The 24,149-nt window shown below is 49.4% G+C and overlaps 1 protein-coding gene across 1 annotated transcript in view; it reads left to right on the plus strand.

Annotated features, from left to right (window-relative positions):
* Positions 1–24,149, plus strand: part of adgra2 (adhesion G protein-coupled receptor A2) — a 45,483-nt gene that overhangs the window by 5,737 nt on the left and 15,597 nt on the right. The window contains exon 2 of the mRNA XM_036527122.1: positions 13,521–13,592. Coding sequence (XP_036383015.1) covers positions 13,521–13,592 — 72 coding nt within the window. The remainder of the gene's footprint in view (positions 1–13,520; positions 13,593–24,149) is intronic.

Here is a 24,149-nt window from a genome sequence, read left to right on the forward strand (position 1 = left end):
TGAAACATCCTAAGGGACATCTTATCAGCAGGGCAGGGGTGGATGGAATGCAGGGCGAATTTGATGACACGCCAGCAGGAGAGAGGTCTTTTTGGGGACGGGCGCGCGCTTCTGTGTGTCTCGGGCGCACCTCGGACCGGCAGTAAATAGGAAAAGAAAACACAGATTTGACACAGGAAACCCAGCGTGGCGGTTAGAGCAGCTGTCCATGCCACACATCCGCCGACCTTCCGACCCCCAAGGTCAAGGGCAAAGCCATTAGGTCAGCCATTAGATATGTCACACACTAACACCCGTTCACCATCCATCATGTCTGGCTGGTTACATCCTGTGGGGGGATATTGTCTTCTGATTCCTCTGTGTTTATTGCATCTAAAGGCATTGCCACTTTATGACTTTCAGGGAGTGTAAAATGATACGCAAATATCGCGGCCATATAGCAATGCTCTGTGACTTTTTGTTATTGCAGTTATCCCTTTGAACTCTGCTCTCCTTATCTGACTTTAAAAAAGTATAACTCTCTCCTCTTCCCTCCCTTCTCCCTAGCTATACCTACACCCCCCCCCTCTATCTCTCTCTCTCCCCCCTTCCTCTCCTCGACCACATAATTGGTTTCCAGGGCTCCTGCTGGGAAACAGACTACAGTCTATGGGCACAGATAAAGGAGTTGGTGTCTGCGGTGAGCATGCCTGTGGCCAGAGCCATATGCCAGTGTGGAGTGTGTGACACTGTGTCTGACTGTGTGTCAGCCCACCAGCGTCACTGACAAACCCGCTCTTCGTCAACCCCCGGGTGGGCGCCATGACTGGCAGCTGGTTGGCGCTGCGCTGGTGGCACTGGCTGTCAGGACAAACAGTTGCTTATAATGGATGGCATACCCATCTGTCATGGTGTCATGTGCCTCCTCAAAACTCAGTCATAAGTATTTACTTCCATATTTGTGACATACGGTGTTGGAGACATGTCATTAGCTCTGTGAAGGCTGTGCAGAGAAGATGTTTTAGAGGAGACTTTTTTGTCAGGGTGCTAATGCCATTGGCATGATTGGTTAATCACATTGTAATTTGGGAATGCAATCACCTGTTGCCCACATACCTGTATATCCCCCGACCTGTTAAATTCGTTCATTTTGCTGTGCTCATCAACAATCCACTGGAGTTCACCAGTGTCAACTCAACGTTGTTGAGCTATTTGGGTCAGGGTGCATGTGGCCTACCCACTGCAAAAGCAAACAAAACAAGTTCCCAGAAGCCTTTGCAGAGCCTCAGAAAACACTCTACGTGGGTACAAGACAGAACAATGAGACAATGTTACTCTGGCTTGGCTCACATTCCAATTGTTTGAAAAGCCTTGTGCTCCAAATTGCCTCATTAAAACCTTTAGAACAGTGCTGAAGTATTCATGTGGATTGCTGTACTTCATAAGAGCAACTGCATCAACGTTTTCTTTGTTTGTTTTCTGTGATGGCCAGTATGTATACTGAAGGGGGGATGGAGAGGGAGTATTGCGCATGTCTGTGATGACAAATTGTGTCATGTGGCAGGTTTTTTCTCAACACAAGCTGTTGGAAATCTGCTACAATCTGCTTATGTATTTCTTGATATGAGTGTATGCTTTCATTCTGACTCATTAAGCTGTAAACTGAAGCTGAGGCAATAATCGGGAGGTGAAGATGATTGCACTGTTTTTGGGAATGGGACAAAGCACAATAAGAGTGGACACACAGATGAGACAAGCTTTTCCCTTAACTGATGAGAGAGTTTTTTGGGGATGATTGGTGAGACTGGTTGTGTGTCGGTTGGATGTCTGAGGCCAGAGGGGGAGGTGCATGGTTGGGGGAAGAGGGGGCTACAGCCCAGTTTCTCCTGCATGTGTACATATAAGAGGGGTGTGTATGTGTCTCAGCATGTGTGTGTGTGTGTGTGAACACACACGTTTGTGAAGGGGCACACGCACGTTTGTGTGTCTGTATGTACGTGTAAATGTGTGAGAGCATGCACGCATGTCTTTGTGTGTGCGCATGCAGATGCATGCTTGCATATGTGTGTGTGTGTGTGTGTGTGTGTGTGTGGGGAGGGCGTGCATGGCCACAGCTCCCAGAATAGGATTCCGGCCTCCCTCCTCTAATTAGAGGCTGTTTATAAAACCCAAATTTTAATTTTAGACCGGGGAGGAGCTGAAGGTCTCTTTTCAAACCATTATGTTTTTCCCGTTCTGAAAGGACTCAACACATGCGCACACATACACGCACATACACGCACACATGCGCTCACATATACTGCAGCTCCCCTCGCCAGCCTGGTTACCCACACGCAGTGTGCCAGTTCTCCCCATAATAACACTCCTCAAACACAAAAGCTCAGCCTCCCAGCCTCCTTGTGGCTTTGCAGGGAGTAGGAGTGGTGAAGCCCATACGTTAAAACTTTGGGACTCTGGTGGGAGTCACCTCAGTGTCCCACCCAATGGAGGTCAAAGGTAGAGCTCTCAGGCGTATGGGGTGTGGCTTCAGGGAAGATTTGTGATGCGTTTTGGCGGATGCTGAGCACATTCTGCTGAGATCCAGCTTGTTCCTTGAGGCGACTGATCATGTTAGAATCTCCCACACATGTGCGTATTGTTCATATTCTTTGGTGCTCTCACCCATGACCACAGTTTCTCATCACACTGAGACTGTGTCAGATCGACAAAGGGAGCAATTCTCTAAGCCTGAAAGCTCAATGTAGCAGCAGCAGCTCAGAAGGACACAGCACTATATTATTTATTGCACTGGAATAACTCAATCAGCGTTTCTGATGCTGATTTACAACAACATTTAACGTACAATTACATGGTTGCTTCTTCTGGCATGTCAGGAGATTAAAAAGAAATTCCAGCTTTGGCAAGCGCCCTGTGTCCCCCGTCAGGGCCGCAGTGGCAGGCCTGGGACAAAGGAGACATTCAGCGTCTCAAGATGCATTTACTGGGAAAGTGGTCGTTGTGCTCAAGGGCTTCTGTCTGCTGAGTGTGGCATGCTGCCTCCACCCGGGCCGAGCGGCATCCACAGCCCGAGTCTCCGGGATGGGGATGGTGCAGAAAAAGCAGGTGGCAGCTGTCATGCCTCAGGGTGGCTTTGGGTGCTTCCCCCCCACTCCCCACCCTCAGACGACATGGTTCTGCTCGGCCTTTGAGGAGCGGCTCGCTCTTCGGGCCCGGTTTGCACGGCCCGCCCTCGCCATCAGCACGGGAGGAGCGATTAGCAAAGAGTTGTCAGTCTGCTGCTGTGGCACTTGAAGGACTCCAGGATGAATGGAGGCCCTTTGCTGGACTCTCTCTCTCTCTTTCTGTCTCGCTCGCTCTCTCTCTCTCTCTCACACACACACACACACACACACACACACACACACACGTAGGCACATGCTCCCACTGGGAAGGGGCTCCGGTGGCAAACAGCTCTCCGCAGTAATTGGGCGCTCAAGCTTCATTAGTGGCAGGGCTGAGGACTGCGGCACATCACAATGAGAGGCTGTATAGAGGGACTCACCGCTCTGGCCCATCCAGCACACGCACACACTCACACACACACACACACACACACACACACACACACGCACACACACACATACGCACACGCGTGCACACACACACAAACACACATACACCCACACACACACAGACACACACGCACGCACGCACGCACGCACGCACGCACGCACACACGCACACACATGCTCACACACACACACACACACACACACACACACACACACACACACGCACATACACGCACACAGTCACAGAGAGCCCACTAACAAACCGCTTGGCCCTTAACCAGCTCTGTGTGTACCGGAAGTAAACCTGCTCCTATTGAATGTGCCGTTTGCTAACATGACACACACCCTGTTCTGGTTTACTTCCCCCCATTTGTGCATATGTATGCACTTTAGAGAGGACTCCAGGAAAGCCAGTGCAGACACTCAGGACAAGGGGCTGAACTGAGCCTTTCTTTGCTGATCACACCTTGTTGCCTCAGCTGTGGGATGTAGAGGAATCAACTCATCTTCTAAACCTTCTCTGGAAACCTGTCAGCGGATCAGTTCTTTTACTGATGGTAGTTTTGTAGTGCCTCCATTCATGTGTACAGAGTTGCATATTATCACATTTAGCTGGACATGAAAGAGTGGATTATTGTGCTGCCTCTCAATCAAGTTGCTGTTACATTGCTCAAATTTACTTTAAGAGACTGGAGTCATTTTGGGCTTCGTGGCACCCTGCCATCCTGGCTCGCAGATTGGCCGCCCGAGCTAAGCATGACGGCCAGAGCACAGGAGCGCCAGTGTGTCGGGGGGCATGCCTGCCCAATGGCGGTGCGTCGAGCAGGAGGGATGTGGTCACGGCCGTCCCTCTGCATGGTGTCGGTAATGACAGGAGCTGGCACAGGGAGCCGTTCTCTCGTGGGCGGAGGAGGAGGGCTGGTGTTTGCATCTGGCCTCCCTCTCTTGCTGAGCCTGTTTTTTCTGGAACATCTGCAACCCAGGCCTGCTCTCTATCAGCGTGGTGATGAATGCAATGGTGCGGGGTATGTGTGTGTGTGTGTGCGGGGGGGGGGGAGGGGAGGAGGGGTCACAGAAGTAAGCAGAGGGCAGCTCAGCATGTAAGATTTTCCCCTTGGCTCAGACCCCTCTCTCCTACTGATATCTCCGCAGTAAGGTGGCGCGCCTGCGCCGTGGCAACCCAGCTGCAGGTGCTTGCTCCGCTGCCTACATGCACCCGGGCTGACGCATTCATGTCCTCTCGCACGCCCACGCCCGGGGTCACGCTCAAGACAGGCTCTTTTCCCTCTTGACAGTGCACATGGGGGCAGCCCCCCGTTCACCAGTCCTCCCCCACCCCGAGTCGGACACACGTCCGCTCTGGGATTTGCGCAAGGGGCCGGCTAAGTTCAGTTCCACGTCTCAGCTGTGGGAAAGTCACGAATTAAGGCCGCGCGGTAATTGCTTTTGATCTATTCAATGTGGCATTTGGAAAAACTAAACAGCCCTGAAAAACACGTTAACAGCCAACTTTGGTAATGGAGCAGTTTTAATAAAAGTTCTGGCTCACCCACAGCGTGCGCAGGTCCAAGTCTGTCCATCCTCTCAGCTTCGAGCGTTTGATCTGTGCAAAGACATTTTATTACAGCCAAAAGAGCCACTGTGTTCAATGAGAAGCTTTCTTTATTGCCTGTCAATATTGACAGCTATTTCCCAGCGTACGTTAATACTCACACTCAGAGGAGGATTGAAAGAGGTTGCTGAGATTTAGGTGCTGTGTAAGGTCCAGCAACCCAGATTTTACTAAAAACACGACAATCATCCCATGAAAGTGGTGTTTGACTTTGCAGAAAGTGACACATTTAAATGTATTAGAGATTAATATACAAATACGACACTATAATTTCCTTCAGCAAGATTCTTTGCTCTGTTGAAAATTCAGCCGTGCGAGTGTGTGCGTAAATGTGAAAGTTGCCCTATATAAGCAGATGAATAGTTTTATGTGTGTTGATTGGATGTGTTCAGTCTGGTTTCTCTCTGCATCTGAACAGTAAAAACAGTTAGCTGGCTGGATAAAATAGTGCAACCTTTGTTAAGTTGCTAAGGTTAATACAGTGTGTGAATACCTGGCTTTGATCAGTGTGAGACAAACCGGTTTTCCATTAAATCATGCATAGCGCCATGGTTGCCTTTTTCCTTCATTCGTTAGTTATTCTCTTGTTGTTTTTGGCCTCGGAGCAGTGAATTTGGAAACTGCAGTTGACTCTTAGGCCATAGTTTACTGAGCCCTGATTAGAAGGAGGGCCGTTCTGCTGCTGTCCTGTTGAATGCAGCGCTGAGGATTTCGCCAGAATCTTCACTTCCCCGCACGTGTGGTCCTTTGGTGATGTGGCCTTTCTCAAGTTAAATGATGTTTACATAATGGCGTGTTGAATTGTTTTGACTTCCTTTATTGCATTTAACCTGCACCCCTTAAATTTGTTTGCTTTGGGGATAGTGGTGAAGGGAAGGAGGGTGGCCTGTAATCCAAACTCATTTCCTTGAGGCTTTTAATTTTTTATTGCGTCTTTCTGCGCCGCATGCGACAGCCCGCCCTGACCTTTGATCTTCTTGTGCGCTCTGCCTGGACTCTCGGTGCGACGGGGGACCTGCTGACACGATCAACAGGACGGGCTGGCGATTAGCGCTGTTATGACTGGAGATGTGATTGTTGTTGTTGTTGTTGGTGGTGGCGGTGGTGTCACGGAGGAGGGCTCGGGCACCGTCCCCCGAGGGCGGCATGAAAGAGGTAGAGGGGTAATGAGAGCGGCGGGGCTTAACTCGCTGAAGGATTCTTATTAAATTTAAATCCCCTTAAGACTTCGATCCTGCCTGCGGTTTTGGTGCATGGCCCCGTGCAGCCGAGGCTGAAGCTCTGTCTCGGAGACTGAGAGAGAGGCAGGGGAGCCGCAGCCTGGACTGATGGTCAGAGTAGGGGGAAACTGGAGCAGATACACGGTGCAGGCTCACAGCTGGAGACTAGGAGTAAGGAGGAAAAGAGGCAGCGGGATTCTGTGATATGAAATAGGGGGCTGCCAGTCAGAGCTGTTGGGGCAGAGGATTACAGCTGACAAAAGTGTGGCATGTGCAGTACAGTAACCACTTTAATGCCCACACACAATGGCTGCCAGTCAGTAAGGACCCCTGGAAGACCCCGCCCATTAGACATCAGAGCTGTGGAGCAGGGCGGGAAGCAGTGTTCAAGGTGAGAGAGGAGGGAGGGAGTGAGAGGGGAGACGAAAGCCATCTTTTTACACCAGCCCCAGCTTATTAGGAACAGATTTCGGAGATGAAAAACAGGATATCCTGTCCTGTTTCTGGAGGATTTTATAGGAGTGTGTTGGTGGGTTTTTTGGGGCGGGGGTGGAGGAAAGGGTTGTTGTTCTAGACTTATTTTTCTGCAAGCATCTGCCATTTAACAGTATCAGAAGACTGAAGCGCAGCTGCAATGTAACCATATAGCATTCAGCCTCAGATTCCCAGCTGAGGGTGTGCAAAAAGCCAGCACACCATGGGCACCACATACCAGCATGGGCCAGCCCTGAAATGTTGCTCCACCAGCTCTGCCTTCTCTCCATCTCTCTCCCTCCAACTCCCTCCCTGTCTTACTCCCCAACACCTGCAAAGTTCTAGCAGGAGGCCAGCCTGGGCACTGTCCCCCATCAATTGAGGGGGTCTGGACTAGGATCCACTTGGGTGACCAAGGCAGTACCGCCCATGATCTCCCCAGAATGCCCCACAAGCCATGGCCTTCCCACTCTTCACAGATGGAAAAGGGGCATGTAAATGGAGAAATGTGTCCAGAGAAGGCTTGGATGTCCCCCATGTCTCTGTGAAAAAGCTCTGCGGTCTGAGGAAGCAAACTGAAGCAAACCAGCAGAGTAGCACAGCTTTGGGGACAGCGGCCGCGGTCGGCTGCCGCTGTGTCTGCCAGTGAGCATCTCGCTGTATCGTAGCATCGGCATTGTGCTCTAAGGGGGCTGACTAGAGGTATACATTGTGTGAGAGACGGCAACCTTTCAGCCCCGTTGGTCACTATAGAAACGCGGCAGAGTCCTGGCGCTTGGGGGACCGTCGGAGCGGGGAAGGTGGGCAGCCCTGTACACTTACATAAACAATTACAGCCCAATTCTGTCTCCACAACACATTGCATTCATTCCTGAGAGAGCAGCGCATTGTGGGAGAGAGGGAGAGAGAGAGAAAAAGAGAGCGAAAGAGAGAGAAGAAGGGAAAGGCAGCTGCTAAAGGTATGAGTGGGAAGAGCTTTTTGTTACTGAAATGTGGAATCTGGGTACAAAGAGGACATTAACCCCTGTGTGTGTAGGCACGTGTGTATGTGTGTGTGAGAATATGTGTGTGATGTGGGCATATGTGTGTGTAAGTATGCACCGCGGTGCATTCACATACAGGTATTGAAAGAATACAATTGTGAAGATCCAATTATTGTGAATTATTGCTCCCATCTTATTTCTCGGCATGTTTTATAAGCGCAACAGCATTTCATTATTGTTGAAGTGCACTGTATGCATGTTGCTGTGAGGGACACGCACACAGAGTGTGTGTGTGTGTGTGTGTGTGCTTGTGTGTGTGTGCGTGTGTGCGCGTGCATGAGTGTTCTTATCTCTCTGTCTGTTTATAAGCCTCTGCTGCTTGTCAAGAGGAGCAGACAAAGCCGAGCAGGACCTCTCCATTAGATGAGCAAACCTGGCCTTCGGTTGCATTTGAGAATCTGGGCTTGAGATGAGAGATGTCCTGGAGAGTGGGGCTGGGCTGCAGACCTACACCCACCTTCCCCGGGGGCCTGGGGGGGTGGGTTGGGATGGGGGGGTGGTGGCGGTGGTCGTCTGAACACACGCCAGCCCCTTTCATCATAATCGTCCCATGTGGAAAATTACAAGAAAAGATGATGCGTCTGCATCTAAACAACTGTATCGAATTACCTGACTCTGATCAGAAAACCTGGCTGTTTCATCTCTGCTGAAACCTATTAGATTTGTGGCTCTGCGCTGAGCCCTTTTTCGTCGAGACCTGCGCCAGGCTGCGCTGGCTGTCCCCTCCTCTGAGGAACCCTGAGATGGATTGAATTAACCTCGCTGCTCGGGTCTCTGATACACTCTGCGGGTCTGAAACGGTACAATAAATCAGGACACTAATGCAGCGCTGATATCGCTCAGATGGCCTGGATTGAGTTAGCCTGCTTTCATACCTCGCACCAAAGAGCCGCAATTGTGTTCTGTTCGGGGCTAATTCAATTCTCCGGCTTTCAGGGTTGCAGGGCAGTCGCGGGTTATTTACATAAGGTCTCTCTATCGATTTATATATGACCATCTCTCTGATGTTAGTGTGGGTGTTACTTTTCATCTCCCATGTGCAATTAAGCCTTTTCTCTGGCAGGGCTTATTGATTTAGCTGGGCTAATATCTCTACCCGGTGCTCTCAGGAAACACACTCTTAGCTGGCACTCTCCACTCTAATGTAAGGTTGGAGCTTTTGAATGTCTCTCTCTGTCTCTGTCTTCTCTCTCCCTCTCTCTCTCTCTCTCTCTCTCTCTCTCTCTCTCTCTCTCTCTCGCTCACGCTCTCTCCCGCACTTCCTTTCCCTCTGTCTTCCTCCCATTCCTGAACACAATGCTGTCCCTCAGATGGCTGTCCAGGAAGTGTTCTCTTGGTGACCTCTGACCTCCGCTGGCCAGGCCCTGAATAAACAGCTAATTGGCTTGGTTTCCTGTTTGGCCTGACGAGACCATTGCCTATTTTGGGGCTGTTTACAGAGCAGCGTCTCGGAGTAGTGCTCTGTGCGTTGTTTTTTTTTTTTTTTTTCACTGGCTCCGCCGAAGTGCGGTGTACACCCCAGCTCAGAATTCCTCTGAACTGAAAATGTACTGCTGAGGAGGCTTGCAGCCTAATGCTGTCAGTGCTCAGTGTCTCATACATGCACATCTTCTCCTGGTAATGGATCTCTTATGTCTCTGCACTGTGGGTTTAAATGGGCCCTCTCCATAGGCAGATGTTCAGGATTGCATGCTACAATTTGCTCACTGTTGTTACCCTTCTGGATCTTTTCTTTTTTAGCATGTAGCTGTGTTTTTTCCCCAGAAATGTAAACAACTTTGAATCATCTGGCTTTTAGGGTAGCTGCTCCATAGATGTGCCAAGATAATGTCCAAATACTTGAATGTGAATGCCAATAATAATAAGCATGTACATGTGCTGATAGAGATAGATTATTGCTAGCTGACTAACCAGATATCCAGTTAGTCGGTTGATTAATTAGTCAGCTACCCAACTAGCTTTTCAGCAGATAGATGTTGCACTTTGCATATAATGAAGCACCGTAATCTCAATGGCCAGCTAAATATGTTTCATATCAGTCTTGCTTTATACAGCCATTGTTTTGTCTGTCTGGGTAAAGTCTGGCTAATGACAACTGTTGTTGGTAGATACATCGAAAAATTGTTTTAAATATAATTGGCAGTGCTTCTCATGTACTTCTAATTCACTCTCCTCATTTAGGAAGTGAACCAAAAGCTGTGAACACTTAGGCCTAAGAGCCTAAATTTACATTAAGTGAGTTAAACACAAGGTAAGGTGTCTCCATTCAGCCCTCCTCAATGTCATCTTTAAGGGAAGCTTTTTTTTTTTCTCAAAAAAGCTTGCCTACTGATTACATATAGTTAGCAAGCTACAGTGCTTATTCACTATGGACGAATTGTACCAAAAACTGTTCAGTTATTCAGCAACTGAAAGGTGCACTAGAAATAGAAACTGTTTATGCTAAATGTATGGAATGAGGTTCCCTGTTATCTCTGCAATCTACAGGTGGAAAAACAGAGCTGCAGATTACTGTTCTGGCTAGCCGCAGTTTTGCAGGGTTGAGGCCGTGGTGTGTTGGGCAGTAGAATATAGCTCTCCAGTCAGCCACATTGCAGATAATGACAACATTTCAGGCAGTGGACTGATGGCACGATATGATGTCTGCGGTTTCTCTATAGCAATTCTCTACTACGAAATGTGCTTTCACATGAAAATAGCGTCTCCCCTGACCCTTTATCATTGCGGCTATTCACTGTTGTTAGAATGATGGTGGATGTTATAAGCTGTTATGTACGAAGCGGACAGGGGTCTTTTTTCCTGTCGGGCAGAGTTCAGCGCTGTGGCAGGGCCCAGGGGTAATGGTGGCTCCTGTAAATTTCTGGGCTGGAGATCAGAGATGACCTAGAGTCGGCAGTGTCACAATGAGTCCTCGCCTTACAAAATACACAGACACAGTGAGACAGACAGACAGACACACACACACACACACACACACACGTACGCATTCACTCCAGGGGAGGACAAGAACCTTCCTTAAAGTGTGCAGTTTTTCCCATAGTTATAACTATAACTGCTTTCAAAACCATAAAACCTTTTGATTCATATTTAATGCCCTGATTAGGAGAAAAATTTAACTTGGAATTAATTTCCTTTTTTCCATTGTAACTATTACTATTACTCTTTTCCAAACCTTGAATCCTTTTCATTTCTATTTTTTTTTTCATATTTGTTTAGACCCTTACAAACAGATTTGATGGTTTGAGTGCTTATTGTTTATACAAACAGATGGAAAAAAGCAGATGGATTACATCAGTTTACCACAAGATAAAAATAAAACATTGTCTTGGGCCATTAACACAATATGAAATTGAATGAAATAGTTTAAAAAATTATATATATATTTTTTTTAAAGCAAAAAGAATTCACTAGATAATCAAAAAGATAATTTTTAAAAAGTCAAAAATGATTCTCTCCTGTCTCCCCTCAAGTAAAGAGGTGACATGTTACAAGTTCGAAGATTTTACCAAACTCCCATTTCTTTCTCATGGGCTGCAGCTGACACACTCCCAGGCAGATGCACACACACAAACCATCACACATATGCTTTATATGTGGATGCTGGTGGCACACACACACACACACACACGCACGCACACACACACACACACACACACACCAAACACTCACGCAGAAACACGCACATGGCCCCTGATCCACAGACAATCTAATCAATCCATTTTTAAATAATCAGCTTACTCAAAAAAAGGACCTTTCTGTATCTGAACTATCTGTGTTGAATTAGCTGGCTTGTCTCACTGCCAGACCTGACTTTCTCTTCTCCGCTCTGTATTGAATTATACAGGCAATACCGGATCTTCTGTAACTTTCATCCTTTGCCTGTGTCGAGTTATACATGAGGTATTGTGCCCAACTAAGCATGAGACCTTGGGCCCAAAGAGCCCAGGTTCAAATCCAGGCTGTGCCCTTTGTACACTACACTTTTCGTTTTGCGTGCAGAGGAGAAAGGAGCCATGATTGTGAGGCATGCTTGCATCTGTTAAGAACTACTTTGCTCCGGGAGCAAGGTACTGATTTACTTGACGTTGCTCGAGCACATGAGAAAATTGCTAAAAATTAAGAAAAAATGGCATGGGCATGGGAGTATCATTTGCTGCGTCACATGTGAAAGGAAATTTTGATTAGCTTTTGTTGGCAGCGGCTCGCGTCTCTCCTCCTCAGAAGTGTGTTTAGAGAAAGGCTTAAAGACGGGGAGCTGAAGGCTCCATTTTATTGATGTGGCAGGAAAAGGAGGGATCGAGCGTCGCCGCGTCTGTAAATCTCCCGGGCTGTTCACAGTTAGCTCCCTCTTTTAAAGACGTACGCTGCTGCTGCTGGGCTCCAGAGCGTCGATTAAAAACACACTTCCTTTCACAAACAGAATTTGCAGCCAATTACAGGCCCCGGCACAGGGGTGAGGGCAGCCAGACGGGGGGTGGCGGGTGGGGGCTTGGGGGAGGGGTGCGTTAATGACAGAGCTCTGTTGCCTGGGCCAAGCCCCCATGGTACAGAGACTCCTACTGCGGGGGTTTCTGATCAGAGGGACACACAAGGAGAAAGACTGACCAGGGGTGGAGAGGGGCAGAGAATTAAGGAGACAGTAACCCGAATCCCGAAGAATGAGGGCGATGAACTTTAGAGGGAAAGTCCATCGGTCTCTGGGATGTGTCACTCTGGGACACATCACAGTGATATGAGCTGACCCTACAGAGGCCTCTACAGTTGCATCTGGGACAAGGGGGGGGGGGGTTCTGGGTGTGGAATGTACTCTTTGCCCAATGGGAGCGCAGCAGAGTCCCATTGGGTTGGCTGATTACAGTAAAGCTGTTTCCCACGCACGGCAAAGAGCTGTGCAGCTCACTTCCGACACGCAGTGCACTGGCCTGGGGACACCCTACCACAGGGCTGATAAGCGTCTCATCTTAAACCAGGCCAAATGATACGCCAGTAGGGAGACGCATAATAACCATGACTAGACCTAGCCTCTCCTTTGATCTGTGCGCTTATGTCTTTTGATGTAAAAATGTATCCCATTCTGTTATCAAGATTGTGATTTCCTGCAAACCCCCAAACCCCAACCCCCCACCTTACCCCCCCACCCACCACCACTACCATCACTACCCCCACCCCCCTCACAATTCAGACCTCAGAATTAATTCTTTGCAGCTTTGTCCAAAGTCTCTAGAGAGAACAGTCACATCTGCGGCTGCTGGCTCAACGAACTTGCAGTTGGCCACCGTCTCCCGTCTGTGTTTTCCTTTCCTGACCCAGTCAGCACTGATCTTAGACAAGCCAGAGTCAGAACCAGACCTTACCATGTGTCCGGAGGTGAAGATGGAGTTAATGAGTTAACATAGCCGTTTGTCATCTGCTTCTTTTTTTTTTATTTTTCTTTAATGCTTTTCTTGGATATCAGGGTTCCAGAGGATCAGAGGTCCAGCGGAAAACAAAACAACTTGTTTAAGTTCTTGGTGCATATATGTGTGTTCATATCTTCTATCAATCATGAGCGATAGAGGTGTGTGGGTGTGTGGGGGGAATATGACTGAGGGGATGAATGGTAATGAGTCTGTGGTTCTGATCTTTTTTCCCTCCCCTGCAGAATTTTAAGCAACAACCGCATCAGGGTGCTGAGAAACGGATCCTTCACCGGTCTCACCGCCCTGGAGAAACTGTAAGTAACACACGTTCCCTTAAATGTTCACCCCGGTGGTTAGGGTTACATAGGGTTAGGTTAAATAGTCCCATGAGTTACATGTGCCACCTGACCGCTTGCAGTGAATAGCGCTGTTAGTCCGGACAATCAGGGCCTGAGATAAACAGAGTAGCTTCTCAGTTTTGGCAGGTCGGGTGTTGGTGTCGGCCCGTCACATCCTCCACATGCAGTTCTGACGGTGCTACGCTTGTCCTTCGAGCCGCAAGTCGGAGGGAGGCGTCCGCCAGATCATCTGTCAGATCTGCGGATCCCGCCGCTCGCCTATCGAGCGGGCTGCCCGCCAGCAGGGAGGATGAAACATTAAAATCGCCTATCGCGGAGTTATGTGGAAAAGATCACGTAATTACAGCGCCATCCATCATTATCAAGGCAAGCCCCGCTCTGCAGTACAAGATAAGGGGATCATCAGGAGGAGCAGTCTGCTGGCAGCCTCTTGCTCGGCTTGGGCCTGTATCGTTCCATCTCCAGCTGAGACCGCTTACGTTCTCCCCCTCCGCCATCCATTTTGGTACGCTCTCCGACGAAGTGGTGTTGCTATGGGAGCGGTGTGCCCTGGCTTTAACCTCTGGCTGTGATGCTGAGGGACAGCTGTCAGGGTCTTGGCAGCGGAAAAGGGGAGGAGAGGTGACTGGTTACGATGAGACATTGTCAGGGGACTCACTGATGGATTCTCAGTGCGGTAGTCACGGGAGCGTGACACAGCCAGGCCCGATAAAGCATCTCCCGTGGCGCAGAGCTTGACCCTGAGACACCAGTTTTCGTCAAAAGTTAATATAATAAAACTCAGAGACCCTGTTGCATGTCATCTGTGTATGAGAGTCTCCAGCTTCCACTGGGCTGCAGTCCTGTTATAGACAGAAAAGCAACATGGCTGCCTCCAGCTTCTCCCAGCCTGCAAAGGACTCCCCCTGTGTTTAAAAAATTGGTCTTAATCTGCTCAAAATGTGTTAAAACAAAGAGTTTCACTCATTGTTTTTTTATTTAGGTCTCAACCTGCTTACGTTGTTTATATTCACATTTTAGTGCAGAGCTTTTAATGGCTGTGACTGTGTTTCACATTGCGATCTGAGCTATCCCAGGGTGGAGTGGGGGGTAGCGGTTGTTATTCTGGTCAAACCCGTATCCTCCTTAGCCTGCACCACATTTCCAAAAACAAGTTCCTGCAGTAATAACCCTGACGCTGCCCTTTCGGTATGTTTTATGTGGCGGCGAGCAGGTCTATGCCATTAAAGGAATCGGGGGGCCCCTGTCTTGCCCGTTTATGAAGTGATGCGATTACCGGCGTGTCATTAAGGGATTGTTGTTTCCGCTCACCGGGCGGCGATTAGCCACGTCTAGGCTGCGGCTGGCAGTGGCTAGAGGTGTTTGCTTGATGTAAACCAAGATGTGTGTTGCTTGTTTTGCCAAGCGCAGACAAGGCCCCCTGGGGTGCGGAGAGGCGGGTAACTGGAGCCTCTCCGCTTGCGGGCCCTCATACCTGGGACACTGGTAAAAGCAGCAGGTGGTGGTGTGGGGGGGGGGGGGGGGGGGGGGGGGGTGCGCCGAGCCCTGAAGGCTAGAGAGGCAGGGACACACACACAGGTCTGTTTCTTAGCTGGGGGTGTGGGGCCCAGTCCTAATGACAGACATGTTGTGGATCACACAAGGCCCAGTTCACTCACCCACACAGGCCCTCTGATGCTCCGCACTCTTACCGGGCCTGAGTTTGTTTATTCATGTCAGTTCCTACTCCCTCTACATGGCACAGCTAACAGTTCAGCTACACACTGGGACAGTATTGGCTTATTTCTTCTATATGTGTGTGGGCGCCTGCATGAGTGTGTGTGTGTGTGTGTGCGTGTGTGTGTGTGTGCATGTGTGTGCATATGTGTTTGTGTGTGTGCGTTTATGTGTGTGTGTGTGTATGTGTGTGGTGTTTGTGTATGTGTCTGTGTGTCTCAGTGTGTACATTCTTGCATTTGTACTCTTCTGTCATTTGTACCATGATTTCATGTGATTCTGTTCTTGTGACCTTCCCGGTACAGTGTATGAAATACTCTAGATTAGGGGGGATATAAAACAGCCTCCGAAGGGGATAAAGACGGGTGCGTGCCTCAGAAAAATGTGACAGCAGATGTCTGAAGGGAATAAACTGCAGCTATATTTATAACAAGAAATACCGCACACAGCTTCAAGTGGCGTCCGTATTACCAACGCTGAATCAATAGCAAAAAACGTTATCGCAGCTAAACCGTTGTTGTGCTGCAGACGAAGCAAATGGCTCCCCAATGAACGGTTCACGTGCTCCTCTTGTCATCCGAGTCCCGAGCTCCTCCTTGTGAGAGTTGTTTTGTTTTGTTTAGTCTCTCGCTCGGCCACTGCTCGGGCCTGCTCATTGTTTCCAGACGCTTGTCTACATGTGCTTGTCATTTGGAGCGGTGGCGAGCAGTTACTCATACGTGTGGTCAGCCCTGTAATCAGAAGCCAGCCCACGGAGGATGGAGTAAATGAATGCGAGGGAATTATAGCCCTTCCTCGACGGAGGGGGACAATCAAGCGGTTTCCAGCGTTTATGTTTGCTGTTTATTTCAGTTCTGACTGAAGGAGAGAGAAAGAGAGATAGAGAGAGAGAGAGAGAGAGAGAGAGAGAGAGAGAGAGTGTGTCTGTGTGTGTGTGAGAGAGAGAGTGTGTGTGTGTGTGCATGTGTGTGTGTGCTATGGTGATCACCCCAAACTCCTCCCGTTCAATTTCAATCTGACACTTTCCAACTAGTCTCGTTCCTCCACTCGCCACAGCTCGGCTACATCTGAGGCAGCCCTCAGAACAAAGCGAGTGTGATCAGAGCCACGGTGCTGTGACTATGAGGGCCTCAGGGAGGCGAATCTTCCAGCAAGCAAGGCTACTTGGTCATGAGCGGCATTCCACACAGTGTCCCCTTTCATCAGAGCAGGTCTGCAGACTCCCCCCCAAAGAAGGGGCACCCTTCATGAACTGCTGAATGGTAGGATGTCAGTTTAGCATATTTTGTTTATTTTTTCTTAGTCCTCTTGCAGGAGGACTTGAAGCTCTCTGTCGTGGCTTTCATTTGCAGGGTGGACGAGTGCGAGGTTGGGTTTTCTCTGCTACTGTCTGTGCTCGGCACTTAACCTGTCCCCGGCCATGCATCGCAGTGGTGAGCCTCTCTCTGACTGCAGGGGCGTGGCCAGAGGCTGCCTCTGCCAGAACGATTTCACCTGACCGCTCTTGGGACTGAGCTCTGACGGACATGAACTCGTTCCCTCTCCCAAAACATCCCTGACCACCACCCCCCCCCCCCGCCGCCTCCACACACCCAGTCTGATCCAAGCTGACGCAGGCCCTAACGAGGCCCAGCCCGCTAACGAGCAGCGACCTTAACGAGTTGTGGACAGATCCCAGCGGCCTGTCCCGCGCTGATTTGAGGCAAGGTAATGAGAATAATGAGCAGAGAGGGGCCTGGCCCCGATCCAGCAGGGCCCCGCCGCTCCGTGGGACACGGGACAGCCAGGGCACAGGGGCTCATTACCACCCGAGCCCCACCGGTGAGGGGGGATGGTGGAGAGAGGGAGGGGGGAGAGGTGTGCTGGCATGGAGGCTGACAGAGAGGGAGGGGTCGGTGACAATCTGGGGACACTAGTGCACTGCCGGTAGAAGCTGTATCAGTGAGGCCGTCATTCAGAGTATGACTGATAGATCTATTTGTAAAACTGCATATGAAGTTGGGCTGCAGGCCTCCGCTGGTCAGATGCAGTCAGTCTTTGGGGGTTAGCGTGTGGGCGTGTATGAAGAGCCTCTGTCTGATAGGCTCCTGCAGTCAGAGAGCTCATTTGAAAGCTACCTCCTGCCTCCCGACAGCAGAGGCCAGTGGGGCTCGGGAACAGGAAGTGCGCGCTTCTCAGCGGTCAGTGGAACTTTCGTAAGAGGATAGGGTCTTGACACAGAGCTGGAACAGTGTGGCGGCGTGTTTGGCTTGGAATGCTTGACTGATAGCATCATGTCAGAGGGAGCGTGCAAACGGGTGTGGTTATCTGGATAGTCTGCGGATAGTCTGGATAGTCTTATCTGGACAGTCATGTGTGACACCAGTAATCTGTGTGGCATAGGCAGCTGTTCCTCTTTTACCTCCCAATCACACAAACTGACCCTGGTAATCACTGGTGTCACCCTCAAAGTCCTGGAACTCACTGCATCCTCTTTTGAGTGCCCTAAACCACTGTGCCAACCTACAACAGCAAGCAGACACCAGAAAACAGGGACAAACTTCTCAGTAGGCCAGGGATAAGTCGGGGCCACAGAAAAGGTTGTGAACGTTTCCCAACATAAAACAGAGGCCCTTATTCTCTCGGTTGGAGATTAACATTGTTTCCACCGAAGGTAAGCAAATTGCCTTGGCAAAGGGGCAGTGTTTCCTTTAGCGAGCGTTGCCTCTCGAGTGGATCCAGGAGCAGCGGCTGTGGCGGCGGTGGTGCTCGGTCGCCAAAGGCTTCACCGCTGGAATGGGACGGCGCTCCAGTTTCACCGGCCCTCCGAAAAAATAAACCTCTCCCTGGAACAGCTGAGCGAGCCGGACACAGGACTCTCGCTTCTCCTTGGCGAAACAAGTGACTGTTTGTTTATTTTACTGTGTGTGCAACCGAACAGCCTGGGCCTGGTGTATCTGCGGCACGATGGCTGCCAGATCAAACTGATTCGTGCCTGCATGTGTGTGTGTGTGTGTGTGTGTGCGCGCGCGCGCACACATGTGGTTGTGTGTATGTGTGTGTGTATGTGTGCGTACATGGGCTTGTGTGTGTGTGTATGTGTGTGCACATGTGGTTGTGTGTGTGTGTATGTGTCTGTGTGCATACTTGGGGTTGTGTGTGTGTGTGTCTGATTAGCGCCTGGGGGCCAGTGAGGAAAGGGTTAAGCATGCGAGTGTATGGAAGCAGAAGGGGGAGGGGGGGTTGATAGACTCCAGATGTGTCTCTGAGATAAACTGAAGGAAAGGGGAGTGTTTGTATTGCAAGTTTAACTCAATCGTGGCATGGAGTAAGTGAAATGACAAGAGTGCGACCACTCTCTCTCTCTCTCACACACACACTCATTCGCACACACAGATGAACTTAGAGCAGCTCCGAACTACTCACACGCAGCAGCACCCCAGAGCTGATATTTCTTACACATTTTGGGGAGTTTCTTGTCTGTCTGACTCCTCTCTGTTCCTCCTTCCCCCTTTTCTCCTTGAAAATCTTTATCACTGCCTCTCACACTCTGTCCCTGCTTTCTCCCCTCTCCACCTCCTCCTCTCCCCTCCTCTCCCAATCGGAATGTCTCAGCCGCCACGCCTGCCCAAACCCACCCTCTCCCCCTCTCTCTCTCTGTCTCCCAGCTCAAGTTCGCCTACTGGACAAATATTCTCACATTGCCTGTAATGGTATTCCCATTCATTGATATTTTGTATGAACGACATTGTTTGCCAGACAGTTCCCTGTGGTAGTGTTGGCCCGCTCTCTCTAGTGCGCAGTCCTGTACTGCTGTCTGCTGTCTGCCAATGTGAAGTCAGAGCTTTAAACAAGGGTGGACTTGACTCAGATTTTGCTAATGTCTGTTTTAAAAATAGATTTTCGTAGATTTATTTATTTATATTCATGTCAATCGGCTTTTTTTTTGTTTCAGGCCCATTTTTTCTCATGCACTGTGAAAACCCAAACTCAAAGAAGTGAGCGTTTAGCGAGCCTCTTTCTCCTTCTTTTAAAAATGCTGAGCTTGAGGACAAAGCCTGGAAAACACTCTAGTATGGTCACTAGTGCCTGGTGGTTTCAGCTGCCAAGGTTAGAGAGTGGGCGTGGTCGCACAGCCTGTGGGCAAGGCGTTGCTCGGCTTGATGCTACTCCCACCTAAAGCTGCAGCGCTATCTGCACCTCTGTAGAAGAGGCAAGTGCCAGTGGAGGCAGTAACAAACAAGGATGCAAATGTGGCAATGGCATGCCAATACAAAGTGGGCTGTACAGAGGGAAAATTGGCTGGTATTGCCATATGTTCAATTGTATGGATTTTTAAAAAACAATGCCCTGTTGGCAATGTTTTAAAAGCTGCATCTCAAGGTCATGGACGTGGATGGTGCATAGCAGCTGCCGAAAGGTCACATTTGACCGATTAAGCGATGTTGCCTGTTGACTCTTTTTATGTTCTAACATGTGACTGCTACCCCGTATGCTGTTCGTCCTTGGCGTCTCAGCACAGACGTAAAACATTTGCTGTTGTGATCACGTGTGCTGACGGCAGTTGAGAGCAATTTTGCCATTGTGCTGGCGCGTGTCATAGTTACAAGGTCCACTCTTAGCCCAAGAGGGAAGCAGGGGTTCGAGTCAGTCCCAGTCTCTGATCCTCCAGTTTTTCCTGGCACAGTACCACCAGCACCCTGAAATTACACTGCGCATACACAAACATACGGTTAGGATTTGCCCAGGAAATTTTACACATCAAAGGAAACAATGCGCCTGTGTTTCAGGTCTTCCCCTTCTCTGTGTAAGTACCATTGAGGCCACAGCCCAAAGCACAGCCAGCCCCACTCACTGCTTCATGTGCATCCTTTATTCACAATTAGTGCTTCCAATACCACCGGCTCACGGTGCATTCTGATTCTTGCCATTGGAACAGACCATTCTGTTGGTTACACTAGACTCGGTGCACTGGCTGTCACACAAAATTCATCAGACAATATCTGGAATAACATCCTACAAACGTATACAGAAAGCGTTAGTTGATGGGAGATTCCTCCCTGTGGGAGCTCTTTCTGCATCTGACATGGTTCAAGGCAGCAGTGAAGCATAGCAGGTAAGGGGCTAGTTAGTAAAGGTTGCTAGTTCGATTCACTGCTGGGGCACTGCCATTGTACCCTTGGGCAAGGGCCTGATATTGCCTCAGTAAATATCCAGCTGTATAAATGAATAACATGTCAAAACACTTTAACCTATGTGAGTCACTCTAGATAAGACCGTCTACTAAATGCCAATAATGTAATGTAATGTTTGGAAGGTATCTTGATGACATTTCCACAGTCAATCTGGCGGCCATTTATCATGCACCAGCAGGGCATCGCTGATTTGAGGGGACAGGCTGTTAGTGGGGCTGCCACCTCTGGGGAGACAGAGCTGGTCTAGCAAGTGCTTTCCAGAGGTGCAGAACAGTCCTGGCCCAGATTAGAGAGTTAATCTGAGGGGACACAGAAAAGAAAATAAAGAAAATAATCTGTGGTAGGGGCAGGAAAGCAGGAAATGAGAAGAAAAACAAGCGCCAGGGCAGATCCTGGTTTCCTGTTCAGGGGGAAGGCAGGAGTAGTGTTGGGGGTTGTGTTACAGAGCCCCCATTGTGAGCGAGTGTGTGTGTAAAAAATGGGGGGGGGGGGGGGGGGGGGGGGGGCAATTACACAGGGCTGATTCTGCTCATAGCTGCCCCCCTAGCACACCCCTTCCCGGGAAAAGCAGCTGGAAAAAAGAGGAGAAAGGAAACAGTAAAAATAAACGAGAGAGGGCCTCTGCGTTGGAGCCGGCAACGAGACAGGAAATGACACGGCGCACAAAAATGGTCTCCGCCGGACTCCGCTGGGACCAAGGTGCCAGCTAACCATTCACCCCCCCCCCCCACCCCCACCCTCCCTCCTCCCTATTGCACACACAAGTACATGCACATACAGACAAATACACGTATATTTCATATTGTCACATGTAGGGGGGGAACGGAGTTCGGTGGGGGGGGGGGGGGGACACAACAGGAGGGGAAAAGAAAAGGAAGAGTGGAATGCCCTTTTTCTCTGTTTTTAAAAGCCCCTTTTAATGGAGTGAAACAGGAAATTCTTGATTCCAGTCTGGCGATAATGAGTAGCCGTGCTCCGGCTACAGGAATTCTTTCAGCGCTCCCAGGGGCCACGGCCCGAACAATGTCACTGGAGCACTCCATCCCCCCCTCACACTGTCGTCCCAATAATGGAGCACTCCACGCCGGGGCTCTTTACAGCCTTCGCCTTAATTGTGACCCTCCTGCCTCCCTTCACTAGCACGTCCTCCCTTTGGGCCCACCCTCCATGGTTTGCGGTCAGCCTTGCGCTGGACTGACCCTTCAGCAGGGAGCTAGGCCAGCCCCATTGATTAGGGCAAGGGGGAGAAATGAAGGTCAGTCACTGACTTGCAGCCCTCAGTGGTCTGCACAGCGGAGATGGACAGTGGGTGTTTTGCCTTGGCACCTGTCACACACCATTACATTACATTACATTACATGACATTCATTTAGCAGACGCTCTTATCCAGGGTGACTTCCAGCACAATAGAACATAAGGGTATCCATTCGAGTCCACCATCATATGGGTAGTGTCTGGGGCTTCGGTTACTGTGCTGGATTCTGGACCGTGTGGTTGAAGGAGCTCTCTCCTGAGCAAGGTGCTGCACTTGAATGACAATGGTGATAAATGACGATGAATGAACGAGACTTCATAGCTGTAACTTTTGTCACAGTAAATTTTCTGGTCATTGAGACATTGCTGCTGATCCTCCTTGCCCTGACCCCACAGACATTATGCAGTGCATTAATGCATTACTTAGTCTGTGATGTGCTGGGGAAAAGAGCTATGAGAAACAGCTAACATAAGTCTGGAAATTATACAAAGGTAAGAAACCCAGTCACTCTAGCAGAGTTCATGCATCTGAGTCTCAGTCTGTCTAAACTTCAGAACACCATTGGTCTCACCTGCTGCACAACATAAGGCAGCAGTATAGTATGGTAACTATATGTGTAATGCAGTCATAAGTCACCCTGGATGAAGGTGCCTGTTCAGCAAGCAGAAGCATGCTGGGAATGTGGAGGCATGGGCCTTACCATATGGGCTCACTCATTTTTTGAGCGGTCAGCCAGTAATCCTTTGACCACCTGCGCTCCTGGAATCCCAGAAGTCGACCGCAGAGGTGTTTTGACTTGAGACCACAGAGGCGTGAGAGTGGAACGTGAGAAAAGGAAGGATCTTCACTCCTCCGTTCCTTTTTCCGCACAATTAGGATGATACCAGCGTGTCTTCCCAGGATCTGTGGTCCTTATGGCGAAGCACTCATCTCAGAATACAAAAAAAAACGTGCAAACTCAGGTCTGTCAAAAACACACTCACTGCAAGTTAACACATAGCTGAAGTTCTGTATTTTAGGTAGCATCCAGCCTAAAAAAACATTTCTGTTTGTTGTTCTTTAAATAATTTTTGCCAGATGCTTTTCAGTAAGTCCCCCCATGGAAATTCTGTCAAATTCAGTTTTGAAGTTTTAAAGCGTTTTAAAGTGTTTACATAGCATCATGAGGGTGATGGTCACTATATTGAATTAAAAATATTATGTTTGTAAGGATAAGGATAAGCTATAATAATGTTGCCACATAATGCTATTTTGTTATTGAAAGTTAAGGATGAATCTCTTCACTATTAGTTTGAATCCAAGCCTCCATACCTGGACTGGTTTGTAGACATTATCCCTTCTCATCATCATTGTCTGTTATTGAGTATGGTGGGGGGTGATGAATAAAAGCATTACCCAGAATCCCCAGCTCATTTGGACTGCCTTTGCATCCTGTTGCTCTCTTTTGCATTTCGCAGGTCAGTTATGACTGCACTTGTGTGCAGGGTTGTTGATTATTCACTGGGGTGAAGGGCACACTGCCCAGACCCACCGCATTGCCTCTTCTAGAACTATGTGTCCTGTGCGAGAGGCCTGTGTCCTCAAACACACACCCTCAGGGGGAATCTCTGGGGGATGTCTAAAAATGAATCAATAGTTAACATTTAATGTATTTAAGATGTACATTAAAATCAATTGTAGGCTTTCTGGGAAAACAAAGTCAATACATTTTTGAAAATGCATTTTAAAATGTGTGTGTGTGTGTGTAGGTGTGTGTGTATGTATGTGTATGTGTATGTGGATGTACTTTGGGGATGGAAGAGGGCCACAGAGGCTCATTTCAGTGTTCGCTGTCAGGGCCCGCGTGACCCAGTGTGCCCGCTGGGGCAGCGTCCAGAGTCGTCATTGGCAGTGAGGAAGCCGCAGGCAGGGCCCCGCCTTTCATCACAGTGCTAATGAGCCCCGGGACGCTCCGGGCCAGGAAACGGCACCATTGTTCACCCCACCCTCACCAGGGGCCGTCACCACAGCAACCGAGCAGCGCACGCATCACTCGCGCACTCACTCGCATTACGGGTCAGCTGTGGAGCATGTAGCAGGGGTAGGGCTTCTCTGCAAGCTGCCCTTTAAGGGTAAACTTCCATCCCTGTGCTTCAGGGCTCTGAGTGGTGCCCAGGCTCTTGTCCTTTCAAGGCGCTGGCATATCCTGAAAGAGAGCCAGTGAGAAGCGCTCTGGTGTTTACACATAGCTGAAAACATCTGCTCCCACTCCAGCCTGTCTGCTGGGACCAGTGACATGCAGAACAGGGCTGGGACCCTTCAGCGAACAGACCACCATCGGGACGGAGACCTGGTCCTCTCCATCTCTGCTCCTCGGCCACCCCGCCA

The sequence above is a fragment of the Megalops cyprinoides genome, chromosome 4, assembly GCF_013368585.1.
Source record: "Megalops cyprinoides isolate fMegCyp1 chromosome 4, fMegCyp1.pri, whole genome shotgun sequence".
Taxonomy (NCBI): domain Eukaryota; kingdom Metazoa; phylum Chordata; class Actinopteri; order Elopiformes; family Megalopidae; genus Megalops; species Megalops cyprinoides.